This window comes from Cinclus cinclus, chromosome 1 (assembly GCF_963662255.1).
Source record: "Cinclus cinclus chromosome 1, bCinCin1.1, whole genome shotgun sequence".
NCBI classification, from domain to species: domain Eukaryota; kingdom Metazoa; phylum Chordata; class Aves; order Passeriformes; family Cinclidae; genus Cinclus; species Cinclus cinclus.
In genome coordinates this window covers 80,764,048-80,778,945 of record NC_085046.1, presented here as the reverse complement: position 1 = coordinate 80,778,945, position 14,898 = coordinate 80,764,048, and the positions used below count along the sequence as shown (strand labels likewise).

At 40.5% G+C, this 14,898-nt stretch overlaps 1 protein-coding gene across 11 annotated transcripts in view; it reads left to right on the top strand.

The window, feature by feature from the left end:
- Positions 1 to 5,787: 5,787 nt before the first annotated feature.
- MARCHF6 (membrane associated ring-CH-type finger 6) overlaps positions 5,788 to 14,898 on the top strand; it is a 43,375-nt gene continuing 34,264 nt past the window's right edge. For 3 of the 11 annotated variants that reach the window (XM_062504596.1, XM_062504519.1, XM_062504193.1), the window contains exons 1-3: positions 5,788 to 5,825; positions 10,616 to 10,712; positions 11,520 to 11,593. In XM_062504596.1, the coding sequence (XP_062360580.1) occupies positions 5,807 to 5,825; positions 10,616 to 10,712; positions 11,520 to 11,593 (190 nt within the window). In that variant the 5' untranslated portion in view covers positions 5,788 to 5,806. Of the gene's footprint in view, positions 5,826 to 6,790; positions 6,816 to 10,430; positions 10,525 to 10,612; positions 10,713 to 11,519; positions 11,594 to 14,898 lie in introns of those variants that run through there. The other 8 variants (XM_062504016.1, XM_062503937.1, XM_062503762.1 and 5 more) reach the window with 5 other exon arrangements.

Here is a 14,898-nt window from a genome sequence, read left to right as displayed (position 1 = left end):
TGCTCTTTCTTTAGCACCTCTAACCAGTCTAGGCCATGGCAGAGGCCCACCTTACATGACTATATTTAAAAATTAGTCTAAAAAAATGTATAAATGTTACACAAAGGAGAGTGAAGAGAATGAGAATGTACCTTTTGAGTAGTAAGCATGTTTGAGGTTCTATGTCAGAAATGGAAAATCTACTTCACCGAGCCAAGCATTTTTCTGAGACATCAAAAGCATTAAGTGGTTTCTTCACTGTATTCTTTGACCCTGCATTGAAGGCAGTACACATAGCAAATACATTCTTGCCATAGGGAAACTAGCAAAAGCTGGGGGTTATGCCCCATGATGCACATTCTCATTGTGCGAGCTACTGTGAAATGGAAGTTACCACAGAAATCAGACAACCTCACAAAAGAGAGGTCATTGACTCTGATCAGCCTGTAAAAACTCTGACCTTTAGACCGTAGCTCACTTTCCCCTGGAAACTCTTTTTGCTGTTGCTGCAAACATTTGAAAAAAAGTAGAGAAAAAGTTATTACAAATCTAAGCCCTTCTGTAGTTCTGACCTAGTCAGTGCTACAGAAGCACAGGCTATATCATAGCTATTGTTACAGAACTTAACTACAGTGACAATGTGGATCATTCTCCCCAACACATACATTTTCTTTTTGGCAACACTCATGGTTTTAAATGAAGTAGAACTGAACCTTGCCCTGAGGAGCTCAATTTAATTTGGTTGGCAGTCATAACCTTTAATAACATCGGGAAGGTCAAGATAAAGGTTTCTGGCAAAATAAGATTGTTTGTACTAAATACTGAGGATAATCCCTAGCTGCTGTCATCTGCAGGGATATTTTCACAGAATTTTAAAGACACAAGAACCAACACGTCCTCAGAAGCACTTACACGCAGTCACTTGGCAATGATAATGTGGTTTCACACCACATCCTCTATTACCAAGGAGATCAAAGTTCTAGAAGTAGGAAAAAAAATCTTTCTAATCTAATGACATGAATATCTTACTATCTGAAAGATTCACTTGACGTGATGAAAGAACTATATACTTCAAATGATATGACAGTTATCAGAAATGGGATATTCTGAAAGACCAATATAGGTTTTTATTGGTGGGGGGGGGGGTTTGTTTGTTTGTTTGTTTGGGGTTTTTTTTAGTTGGTTGGTTGGTTGGTTTTGGGGTTTTTTTTTCTTTTTTTGAATGCAGAAGGCCTCCACTAAGTAACCACAGCCACAGAGCTCTGAATCCCAAGTAAATTAATAACAGTCACTGGCTCCATTCTCAGCATGATGGCAGGATCCCAATCAAGCTGATAAGGCCTATGGTTTAAATAGAAAATCCACTGCAACACATATGGAAAGATCCCTGCTGTGCTTAAGAAATATAATTTGGTGAAGCACATTCTGCAGATTCTGAAAAGAGCCATGAAGTTCTGCAAATACTTCTTTACTCCATAGAAATGGTTTGTATTAATTATCGAAGTATTACCCGGGTTCTTGAAATCTAGACATATAAATTGCCTTGATTGTCTTTTCAGTCCAACTCATTAAACAGTAGCATCATTTAGACTGGGTTTTTACCTCATCTCTCACTTAAAATGCTAGTTGAAATCAGTTTTTTCTTGTTTGAAATGTTAATCATCCATAGAACAACCCCCAGTGCATAGCCAAGCATCTCCTCAGAAACAGTTTCTAAAATAAACAGGTCTGGAGCCTATGTCATCAGCCTGTGTCTGATGATGCCCATCCCTTAATTTGTGTTTGGTGCAGTACTGCTACACACTTCATAGCACAAAACATGAACCACAAGTCACATATTCATTCAGGAAGTTTGACTCCTCCATTAGCTACTAATCATAGCCCAGGTTTAGCAAGAAGCAAGCACCAGCTGAAGGGAAACACACTGTTCAGTATTCCATATACTAAAGCTTCAGAGTCAGTACTTAGCACCAGTGCAGCAGCCTGGGCCAACCTCTGGTGCAGCAGCAAATGCCATTACATCTGAGAGGACTTCTCTCTGTCTTTACTCCAGGAACCCATGGCCAAAGAAGCTACTTGCTGGTTAGGAATGCTTCAGGAGATGTCATGGCAGAAGAGCCACTTGCCAGGAAGCACGTGCTCTAAAGTCCCTGTAGTGCACAGAAGATCCAGGCTGTCACTGTTTTTCACCATGTGCTTTTGTAGTCTGCAGACCTCTGTGCTTTCTGATTGTGTCAGGTCAATTTGCTGTGGGCCATGCTTTGTGCTACACACCAAAGGGCCTGTTCTGATGGCTTTTTCTCCTGCCATGGAAACTCTGGACCTCCCTAGTGGTGGTGCATCATTTAGGAGCCAGATAAATGTTCACTCCAAATACTGCTTGATTTGTTAAGATAAACTGACATCCACTTGGTTGTACTTAAGATAATCCACTATGTTTTCCACATTTCTGGAAATTGCTGTTCATAACTAACTGAACCAATTTTGTAGTGAGAGTCAGATGGAGCAGCTGAGGAAAAAAATTAGGACAGCACTAAAAAAAAAAAAAAAACTGAAACAACTGGTAAAACAAAACAAAACAAAAAAGTAAAGCATTTTGAAATGTTCATCTACACAAAAACTGAAAAGCAGTAGATTTTGCTGTTTGTTTTTTTCAATGCTCTGAACTTTCAAAATAACTTAAAATGTAAGGGAATAATTTTTATGAAGCCATTTTAAAATGTCAGGAAAAATGGAAATGTCACAGTACAAATCCTGGGTAGTTTTCATTTTGCAATTATTATTTTGTATTCTCTTAATAGAACTTTTGAATAAAAATGCCTTATCTAATCATTTAAGTCATGTAAAACCAAAACAAAACCATATTGAAAAGAACCTTGTCTTTTTTTCTACTCTTTCTATCCACACTTATAAATATGCCTTTCCTTTTGCCATATCTTTCTCTCGTTTGGTGTTGTATCTATTACTGTCTTCAGTTCACACCTGAATTACCATATTTCCTCCATTATTTAAATAATAACTTATATGGAACAGAGACTTTTTTTTCAGCATATTTGTTCAGTGCCTGTTGGCAGCAATTCTTGACCTTTTTGAGAGTCAAAAGCTAACAATAACCTTCTAACATCCTTCTTTACCAAAAATTAGAAACTACTTAAGCCATGGGTATTTCTTAGGCAAAAAACCATCTAACATATTACTAAATAGACAGATTAATAACATATTCACCAAAAGCACCAAGAAGGCTGAGAGATGTTTAATTTAACATAACTTACAGTAACATACTGTAGGTATTTTTTTTTATGGTTTAAATTATAATGGTCTACTCTAACTCACATTTACTGGTAAGCTACTGTGTAGCCCATACTGAAACACTAGGTATGGACAAAATTTCAGGATAAATTCTCTCTAAATGCTTAGGAGATGGTGCACATGTAATGCTTGTTAGGTAACTTAAATGGCTGAATAGATATAGACAGGAATGAAATTGTTACTGGCAACATACAGTGACTCCTTTCGAAAGCGTTAATTGAATTTAAATAATCCTACCATGAGAGACTGAAATTGGAGAATTATATACATTAATCTTGCCATGGTCTTTGAATGCAAATTATAACTTAGAGACTTTTATTGACATTTAATTTAAATTTATCACAGCAGAGTAACAGTGATGTAACGAATAATGATTAAATGATTTTGGGAAATAAAGAGTGGGAATTAGGAATATACTTGGAAATTGAAATTCTCCATTTCTTGGCTGTTTCTCCTGTTTTTTTCCATTGATTTTTCCTTGCTCTGATTACTACATTTCCCACATCCTCAACCACTATGCTGGCAGATTTTTAATAGGCCAAGATAATTTGCTGACACTGAGCAAAGTAAAGCTCAAAAATTAGTTTATTTTTAAAATAAACTGATTTTTTTTAAGTTATAAGTGGGAATTTTTCTACCTTGCCTTTCAGAGTGGAAGGACACAGAAGAGCTGAGTATGGTAGTCTAGCCCAAGTGTATTTTATTGCAGGACTTTACTGTACTTATTCAGCTATTGGAGAGCCATATGAAGACTTCACTTTTTCCTTAATTTTTAAAATTTTCTTTAGTTTTTTGCTTACACAAACCAGTATCACACACTCCACTTGAAAAAGCAGAGTTTTCCAGCTTGAAAAATGTAATTTTGAAGGAACCAATGTGGTTACAGTTTAGGAAAATAGAGTTATAAAATTGCAAATTGGGCATGTGCCGCCTCTGCACTCTAAATTCAGACATGAACTAGCAACCACTCTGCTGCTGACACGAAGCCTGAAGACTGAATGCAAAGGATTTAATGACTGGCTGGACACAAAGGGTCATAGGACAGCCGAGGGCTGCTACGACTCATTGATCAACTAGAGGGGTTGAAACAGCTGCCACAATGGAACACTAAAACAACACACGCATACATTTCATCAGGATGGAATTCCACTTTACCCTGAATCAAATTAAATTGTTTTCTTCCTTAACAATATTCCTGCCAACTCAGCAGAGCCCAAGCAACAGCTCAGTGCACTTGGCAGAGTACAAAGTTTTAATGTGTGCTGCCCCAACTATGTAGGCCAGCCACACATGGAAACATAAATGATTAAGCTAAGAGAGAATTTTGTACTTTACTGAGTGGTTTATTAGCTCTGCTGGAAAGCCCCCGCTCTGGAAGGTGCGGTGAGATTCACAAGCAGCACAGGTAACCTCTTGACACTGAGGAGGAGGACTGCTGTTTCCAGGGCTTACACATCCCTGATCCCTGGAATAATGACTCTCTCAAAATCTGGCCGACTTCACCAAGGAGTGCAGCGTTTCTCTCCGGTTTGGAGTAGAAGTTAGAAGTTAGTAGAAGTTAGACTGGCTCTGCTAGTAGAAGTAGAGCGGCAGGGCCGGGCCCAGGCAGAGCTGCGGGGGCAAGTGTGGGTCACAGCAACCCCCGGCAGCACGGCAGGCTGGGGGAAGGTGTTGGAGTGCTGGTCAGCAGCTGGCTGAACATGTGTCCAGGTGGCCAAGAAGGCCAGGGACATCCTGGCTTGGACCAGGAATACCGTGGCCAGCAGGATCAGGGCAGTGATTGTCCCCCTGTACTCGGCATTGATGGGGCCGTGTCCAGCTCCGGCCCCTCATTGACTGAGGTGTTGGAAAGTGTCCAGAGAGAAACAGCAATGCCGGTGAAGGGTCCGGAACACCAGTCCCCTGAGGAGTGGCTGAGGCAGCCAGGGTTGTTTCGCCTGGAGAAAAGGAGGCTCAGGGGAGACATTATCACTCGGTGCAACCATGTGAAAGGAGGTTGTAGCTGGGTCGGGGTCAGCATCTTCTTCCTAGACAACTAGTGATAGGAGAGAGGACGTAGTCGCAAGATGCAGAAGAGAAGGTTCAGATTGGACATTCTGAGGAATTTTCTTCACAGAAAGAGCGACTGGGCATTGGAATGGGCTGCCCAGGGCGGTGGTGGAGTCACCGTTCCCGAAGGTACTTAAGGAAAATTTGTATGCGGCACTTAGTGCCATGGTCTAATTGACACGGGTGTGTTCGTTCATAGGTTGTAGCCGATGGTCTCGGAGATCTTTTCCAAGCCAGCTGACTCCGCGTTTCTGTAGCTGAGATCGGGGCAGTCCCGGCCCCGGCCCCGGTCCCTGGCGGTCCTCCCCGTCCGCGTGCCCGGCAGGCGGCGCTCGCGGCGGGCGGGCGGCGCTCCGTCCCCGCGCGGCGCTCTGTGGCCGCGGGCCCGGCCGCTCCGTCCGCTCGGCGCGCGGCCCCGCCCCCCGCGGTCACACCACCCGCCCGGCCGGCGCTGCGTCAGCCCGGCAAGATGGAGACCGCCGAAGAAGGTACCGCGCTCGCTCCGTGACCGCCGCCACCGCCTGCCCGGGAGCGGGGGCTCTACTGGGGCGGCCTCGGAGGGTGGGGTGGGTGGGGGAGGCGGAGGGGAGGAGGAGGCGGCGGATGTCACTGGACCCGCTGGGTGGGCCGCGGGCTGCTCACACCAGGAGGGGCTTCTCGTACCGGGACTGCAGGTGCCCGGGCCTATCCCCGCACACACACCCCCGCCGCGCCGGGCCAGCCGTGCTGCAGGGGCCCGGCCCGGGCCGGGCCGGGCCGAGGGGGACAGTGTGTGAGGCGGCGCGCGCGGGTGCCCCTTACATAACAGCGGGGAGCGGCGGGGGGGGGGGGGGGGGGGGAAGGGGGGCGGTGCCGGCAACACTCGGAGAGGGGCTGGGATGAGCCGTACCGGGACACCTGGGCACCGGGGCCCGCCGGCACCTTCCGCTGACTGGGCTTTGCCTGGGGAAGTGGGGACGCGGGGGCGAAGTGAGACCTCGGGGCGGAAAGCAGCAGGCGGGGTGCGCACACTGGGGCGGCGGGAGAGGCGGCGAGGAGGGCACTGCCCCCAGCTCCCTCCTGGCCGGCGGACTCTGTCGGACTCGGCCGGCCCTACAGCCCAGGGCGTCTTAAATTTCCGCGTTTGGCTGGCTAGTAATAGCTGCTCCTTTCTCAAAGCTGACTTTGTTGTGTGTGCTGGGCAGTCTGTTTGAAAAATTGAAATATGCAGGAGCTGACATGCTTCTCTGTTTCTTTTACACAACACAGTAATACGTAGTCGCTTATCTTACTTTAAAAAAAAATGTCAAAGATATCATGGTCATGAGGGAGTTTTTTGTCTGTAGTATCCATTTTTAAGAGTATTGCTTTATTTGCAACCAAACATGGATATGTTTTGTCAGTGCTTTAGTTATGCTTGGATAATCACAGTTCATCTAGTCTAACCCCCCCTGCCAAGGCAAGGTGACCTAGAGCAGGTGACACAGGAATGTGTCCAGGTGGGTATTGAATATCTCCAGAGAGGGAGAGTGACTAGGTAGTTCAAGCAGATACTGGAGAACTCTGATAGATTAGCACTTCATATTGTAGTGTAAACCAGACTAAATAAAGTGTGTTTGTTGTGCTGTGTTTCTTGCAGTATTTGAGCTTTGTTTGTCATCTCAAAGAATGAGTGCAAATACATATTGCAGTAGCGAGGCAGTTCCAAGGAAAGCATTTTGCGTCTTGGCTTTTGTTACTTTGGCATCATTTTGAATGTAGCATTTTATCAGGTGTCACTTGATTTTCCTGCTTGAGAGGATTAACAAAAATAAGCTGGAAAAACATGAACCACTGGATCAAATAAGACAATGCCTTTGTGGTAGTGTCCTTTGGGTTGTGCTGTAGACATATTTAATACCCATGGTCCCTGATGGTTTACCAAAGTATTAATGTTTCTTAAATCTAACATGTAAAATTGCTTGCGGCAGCTCTGTAGACCAAGTCGCTTATGCTGATGAAATCAACATAAAGTGAAACTTTGATTGCTTGTCCTCTGGTTGCCCAGAAAAACTGTTTTGTTTTGGTTTGGTTTTTTTTGCAAGATGTGAAGTGGATACTCAGAAATGACCTCCTGGTTTTCCACTGCTCCAGTAGCTGGTAAATCCATCTCAGTGGATTTAATTCAAACAACATAGTTGATAATTTGTTACAGGCTGTTACCAATGGTAGACATTGATTAAACCTGACTTAAGTAGGTGAACAGAAAGACCAGCAAGACAAAGAAGAGGAGGTTTTTAGTTGCATCTTTAAGGCATTTTGTTCTTTTACTAAACCTTTTTGTTAAATTCCACAGTTGAAATTTGGACTTTTCTGTTTTATATATAAGCACACACAAAGGCACATATATATGCAGCCTTAGCTATTATAGTGTGGCCTTATCAATGTTGTCCTCAGAAGCTCCCAGTGGTAGCATAAAAGTAACCAGTCTATATACTCACTTTCCATAAATACCACTAGAATGTTACAACTTCTACAGTTTCAAACCTCAGATCCTACTATTAGAACTTCACGTGGCTTGCCAGAACTCTGTAAAGACTTCCCAAGGTTAGAAAGCTCTGAACAGCAGTAGACTGTAGGCAGCGAAGTAGGCAGCAAAGATTGTGTTAGTGCCTTGAGGAAGAGGAAATATTATATTATTGTTTGCTTGAAGTTGTGCTACGAAGTGTCAGATGGACTTTCTGAGCTGGCGATTATCTGATAGCAGTATTATGGCTGTTGGGGTTCTGATGGGCTTTGTGCTTGACAGAGCTGTATTGTGGAGCTTGAAAACTGAACTGCATGGTGAGAGCTTAGATAAGCGAGGTAGTCTGGGGTCACAGTCAGACCTAAGTGGAAGCTGCTTCACCTCAGAACAAGTGTGAAAGTTGTTTCACTGCAGCACCCAAAAGCACCAGATACCAGGTTTTGCTGAAGAGAGTAATTCTGGTTCTTTCTAGATAAATCAGTTTGTTTATAAATAACGTAATCTTCACTTTTTGATATTCCAGTGTTGAATTCAGTTGGAGAAGTAATAGGCAGTGAATCATTCTCAGGGGGAACAGGAAAGAACTTATTATTCAAGGTAACTTTTTTCCAAAACACGTTCATAAAGAACATGATGCAAAGCGTGTGTGCACATAGAAAAATAGTGACTCTTGCACAGTGGAATTCTCTTGGACCATGGCTGTAGGTCATAAGGTGCATCGTTTGACATATTGACCCTCAGCAGTTTATTGATTTGAAGCTACCAGTTGCTTAACAGTCCAAACAATTACACTCATATGTTTATTTGGATTTATAAAATAAGTGGAAATATTTAGAAATTATCATAGCTTTGAGAAAATAAAATTTAAGTTTATTTTAGTAAGCTCCACACAGTCTTTTCTCAAGTAAAGAATACTTTTGCTCACACTAATGCAAACTGCTTCTTCCCAAATAATAAGTGAACAGTTTGCTGAGAGACTCAACAGGCCATTAAATGAGCAGATTCAGAGAGCAGTGGACATCTCTAAGGGACCAGTGTGCTTTTTATCTTGCTTTCACTGGTGCCAGAGTATTCTTAAAGCAGTGGTTTCATGTGCTGTCTCGTGCTTGTCTGACCCCTTGTGAGGCTGATCCAGCCTACAAAGTTGTCGGCTTGCTGTAGCGAAACAGCTCTGTTGGAAAGAATGCGGGAGGAGGTGGGCATGCCACAGTGAGTGGGTAGGGGCCTGCCTGTCAGTTGGAGAGACCTGTCCTGTGCAGCCATCTGGAAGTGCTCTCTGGGATGAAAGAATTGTTTGTTAAGTGAAGTAGCAATTCTGGTCGTTCTTGTCAGCAGAGGAACCAGGGACTCCTGATGTTTGCAGCAATGCTGAAAATCATTGCTGCTCAGTGTGGCAGCGATGGAAGTGCTCTTTATGTCTCTTGCAGCATCACTAATGTGATGTTGAATACCTGTTCCTTTTAATTCTAGGTTTTCGTGCTGCATGAATGAATTCAGAATGAATTCTGAATTCCTCAGACTACGCTTTTCATAGATATAAAATTGAATTGAATAATCTGAATTCTTAAGCTGTATGTGTAGGAACTGTTCCTATAAACTATGGATACCGTTATGATGTGACTTCTTTGTAGAAAAAAAAAATCAGTCTTTGGTTCCTTTTGGAAGTTTTTGTAGAAAAGCATTAACTTTTGAAGATTTCAGCAAAGAACAAAGATAGGTGATTCAGACTTAAAATTGCATATTTGCTGTATTCTCGCATCAGCTGGTGTTTTTCTGACAAGGATCTCTGATATGCATGTGTTCTGCTCTTGCATGTTTTCTGGATAGTAGTTGATAGAGAAATAATTAACAAAACATAAAACCTTAAACTCACATATTCTATAAAAATGGACATTTTATGTTCACTTCCTTAATAGAAGTAAAAGGAAGAGTCAAGGGAAGATCTCATGCGTCTGTGAATAAACAGATAAAACTTGATTTTTGTTTCTATTTAATTGTGTGTTTAGAGCTCTGGATAACTGAATGGTATTTAAAATAGACATCTGTTGTTTAGAGGGAGAGGTTTATGCTCAGTTCTTTGTTCACAAAACCTCTTGCAACCTTTAGTGTTAAGAAAATGTCAAAAATAGGGTATAAAGAAGGTGCAGGACCTATGGAAATATTACTGTGTGACTGAAATTATGAAATAAGAAATAGAAACTGTCTTTTCTTACTAGGCACTAGGCTATGTCCCAGTTGAATAGCAAATTCCAAAATACCTATGTCTGTTTGTTATTTGGGATTTTTTCCCTTTCATCAAAAGCACCAAGGAAACATCTGTACTAGGTTCAAGAGCAACAAATTATTTAAGTCATTGTTGGGCATTATTCAGTCTCTTCTGTTCAGGCTCTGTTTAACTTTTTCCAAACTCAGATGGAATTTTTCTATTTTGAAGTATCTACTTTCAAGAGAATTATCCTTAGCAGTTTGTATGTTGTTTTAGTAATTACTCTTCAGGTAGAAAACACACCCCCCTGCAGTTTTACTGTATCTCTTTCCTAGAAATACTAAAATTTTGTAAGACATGTTTTGAGTTCATGTAAGTGATCAGGCAGATAATGTTCTTGTTGCTCTTTCTGGTGATCTCCCAGTTTCTGTCTTGCATCAGATGAAATCTGTCTTTCATTTTCTTTCAGTTTATTCTGGCTTCATTTTGCTACATGGTAAAGTTTCTAGAAAGTATTTGTGTAATTTGTCTTGAAAATTTGAATTCTTTAAGCAGTAGTGTAATAAATTTATTGTCCTTGTCAGCAGATATATGCAGAGTCTGTCGGTCGGAAGGAACTCCTGAGAAACCTCTCTATCATCCATGTGTGTGTACTGGCAGTATTAAATTTATTCATCAGGAATGGTGAGTTGTGTGTCTGTGCACTTCTTCATTTTTTTTCCCCTCGTGAAAACATATGTTAATATGTTTCTAGGAATACTTCAGCTCTTCAGGTTAACTAGTGAAAAAAATCCAATTTTCAAGTTAGACTTGTGGAAATGTGTTTAGGGTTTTGATGTGTTTTACATGATGATTCATTACAATTCAGGAAAAATTTAGTAATTATATATGGAAAGAAAGCACTGATAATTATTGTGTTTGGGACCACAGTTCTGACTGTATGTCAGCTTTATGAAAACTAAGTAGAAAAATCCATATGTTGAGGCTTTTTTTTTTTTGCCCACTTAGAATTGTGAACAGAAAGAACATCAGACCTTACAGAAAAAAAATCAAAACCCTTAGTGTTTTCTAGTGGGTTTGATCAAGAAGTGTTAAAAGTGAAATCTGTAGTTCTGGCATGGTCATTTCTGATGGTATTTGAATTGTCCTTCCTTCACAAATACAGCAGTTCTAAGTCTTAGCTGTGTGCACCTATACTGAAGTATTTATAAGAACTGGTGTCACTGGTGGTGACCATGCCAGGATATCTGCTTTGATCAATAACATACTCAAAGAATGCACTGTGTCAATTCTGTGACATATGTCAGTTTACCTTTTCCTACTCTTTGAAACTTACTTGATGGCCTAAATGAACTTAATAAACATGCTAATATAAGCTCTGTTTAATTTACAAATACGCTGATTTAAGTGTGAAAACGGAGAATTTCCTTAATGGAGGGATAGGTCTGAGAGATGTATAGCATGTGTTAATGTGATCACTTTTTATTGCAGCTTAGTTCAGTGGCTTAAACACAGCAGAAAAGAATACTGTGAATTATGTAAGCACAGATTTGCTTTCACACCAAGTAAGTATGTTTTACTTGCTACTATTTTTTCAGAATTTTTCTCACATAATAACTATGAAGTGATTACTTTTTCATGCAGTGTGGTAGAGCCAAACTTGTGGCATAACTTCTGTATTCTTGTTTTAAATGCAATTTTTATGCATGTTATTGCAGACTCTGAATTTCTTAAATACTGGCTAATTTGGTTCTTTCGTAAGCTAAAATGAGACATAAAAGTAGTATTATTCTGTACCTTTTCTGACAGCCTCAGTCCCATTCTTTTGTTGCTGGCGTTACATTGTGTGGCATGTTTTCAGCTTCATTGATAAATCTGAGTTTTTGGAAGTCTGAATGGCAAAGTGAAGCCATGTCAAAATTTGAATTTGAAAGGCAGTTTCCAGTTACCTTTAAAGTATCTACCTGCAATACTTAACACTTGGCTTCTGTGAGTTTCAATTCAAGTGTTCTTGAGAGATAATAGAAGTTATGTTTATTCCACTTAGCATATCTTGACTGAAATGTAACTACCCACTATTAAATTGCCTTTTAAGTTACATACAACTAAACAGGTTAGGCAACGTATGATGAAGAATCTTCATATAGTTCCCAGAGGATTCTTAATTACATTTTAACTGATTGTAGTAGGAATAGGTCGGGTGGCAGGCTAGTATTATTGAGTGTTGTCAGTTTATTGCCTGTTGAGTAGGTAAAGTGAGTTTTGTGCTACATTTTTCTCTTTAAATCCACTGATTTAGTCCTGCTCATCTCTCACATTTTTGTGTGTTGGGTTTTTTTTCTCCCGATTTTGTATTTTGGTAGAGAAAACTGAGGCTAAGGTGGTTTAGTTAATGTATTTTCTGTTCCAAAAATCCCTTAATCCACCTTCCTTCTATATGTTGAACCTTGGTATGATATATTTCTGCCAACAATTAATTAAACACATTAGACCAGCAGTGAAATGTGTGATATTAACATTGTCTTGGGAGGGTAATAGTGTATTTTATGTTGAACACAGCAGTGCTTTCTGGTTATTGTTCTTAGATACTACAGTGACCTGTATGAGGAATGTTAGACATCATTTGCTTGCAGGTTTTATTTGTTAAACATTTTTATAAAGATATTATATTGATTCTGTATGGAGCTTTTGCAAACCAAGAATGATACCCAGTTCTGAATTGCCCTGCAAGCTAATTAGCCACTTTCAAAATTGTATACTGCAACTAGGTCCTCTACAGAATTCAGTGTGTAAGACCAGAAAATGGCATTTCAGTGATTTATTAGTTGTCAGCAAAGAAGACTTTCTAATTTTGTGTGGAAAGAAGAAAGCCAGTCAGAAATGTTTATAGTGTTTTCCTTGGGAGCTGGGGAAAGAGGATGAGCTGTTCTGAGCTAAGTACGCTTTATACGCATGTTACTATTGATAAGAGGAAGCTTAGTTACTGCCCTTATCAAGAGGTGTTCCTGCAGAAGTTAATTCTTTACTGACACTGCTGTTGCCAGCACAGCTTGTGATGTACTTGCAAGTTATGGACAGGGAAGAAAATGTGGTTGAGGTAATGTGGCTCAAAAAGTTTCTATTTTTCATAGGAGCTTTGAAATTGGTAATAAGGAGCCACTTTATTCCTCATGCAATATAGTGTATCCTCCACATTCAGCTTTTAGTAAAGGTCTGTTTATCCTCTGCCAAACACTTGTCACTCCCCTGACTGAGCAGGCTCAGCTGATAAGGTTTTCCTCTTGACTTTCCAGGTTGTAGAGTGCTTTTTCCTACCAGGCTTCACACAGTGGTAGCACGTCAGGTGGTACCCTGCACAGATTTCTCCTGCCCTCCCTACCCTTGTCTTGTTTCATTGCTTCCCTTACACCCAATACTCATGCAGTTACAGGTTTCCTTAATTTCTCTTATCCTTCTTTCTTTGGAAGAAAATGTGGCTGTCCAATCTGGAAACTGGATCTGCTTGTGGGAGCAGGGAAGGAGTCGTGGGTGCTGGAGAAAAAAATGATAAGGCAGGAAAAAAAAGGCACTTATGTGTAGGCCAGTCATCCCAAACAAATTTGGATCTGGCCTGTAAACATGACAGGTGCAACACACAGATAAGTTGATTCACCGTGGGAAATGGTCAAATAAACACTTGCATGTAATTAATATCTGTGCTGCAGCAGACAAGCACTAATAGTGTAATAGAGTATTAGTGCAGTAATACCAGCAACTCCTCTCCTGTTTAGCCTGGTTTGCATGCTAAGGCCGTTGCTGTCATTCTATCAAAAATGCTGCCTTACTATTGTAACTTCTTGTGTATGTAGTATTCATAAACTATTTCTAGTGCATTTATTCTCTTAAGTTCTGTAACATCTTGTGATATTTTTTAGCACCTAAATTGCTAGTTTAGTTATTGCTGCAAAGGAAGGAAAGAGAAGATTCTACTTGTATTTTGGCAGGAGTACAAAGGAACAAATTTTACTTCAGAATAATGGCATCATTCTGTAAATGTGTTTAGTCATGTAGGTAAATCGCTTGATTTCAAATGCATTCTTTAAAGCTAAATTTTTTATGTTTTAAAATTACTTCTTTTTCTGCAGGTTCTTCAAGTTAAGAATTAATAAAACTATTAAACGAAAGTAGCTTTTGACATTTTTTGATTGCCAAGCTACTTTTTCATTCTTAACTTGGAAGTTCTCTTCCTGAATTTTTCAAGAGTAACTACTCTGTATTCTTTTCCTCCCCACACATACACTTTCTTTTGTCATGTGCAAGGATGTGCTTCTATTAATGCTGCACTAAACATTCATAAGCACTGATACATGAAAGAAGGTGAGGCTGTATTTCCCAGGAAAATACAGTTGTCAAAACTTCTCCATCCTGTAGGAGGTAACATTAACAGAAATACTGTCAAAACACAAATATGGAAGCAGGCTAGGCTGATCTTTGTCTGTGGATTTGGATTGGTTCATTTCTGTGCTTCCTGTGCAGCTTCATTGCTGCTATGTGGTTCATACAATGTCACAAGCTTAGTTAAAACAAAGACTGTAAAACTAAAGGAAGGTGTATGACTCGGGTGTTCCTTATCATGTAATTTGGGTATTACATTATTCAAGGATAAATTAAACTGATTTCTTTACCTGTTCATTTTGATAGACTTTTAACACAGTAGTCCATAGCTTCAGCATTTCTAGCAAGTCTAATTTGGAAAAATAAACTTCTGGAACAAAATACTACATGCTGGCATGGAACTCAATGCGTCTCCTGCCAGTTCCATTTGTGCAGGGTATACACACAGCTGAGATTTATATGAGTGTTATTTCATATATTTGTTAAAGCTGCACTT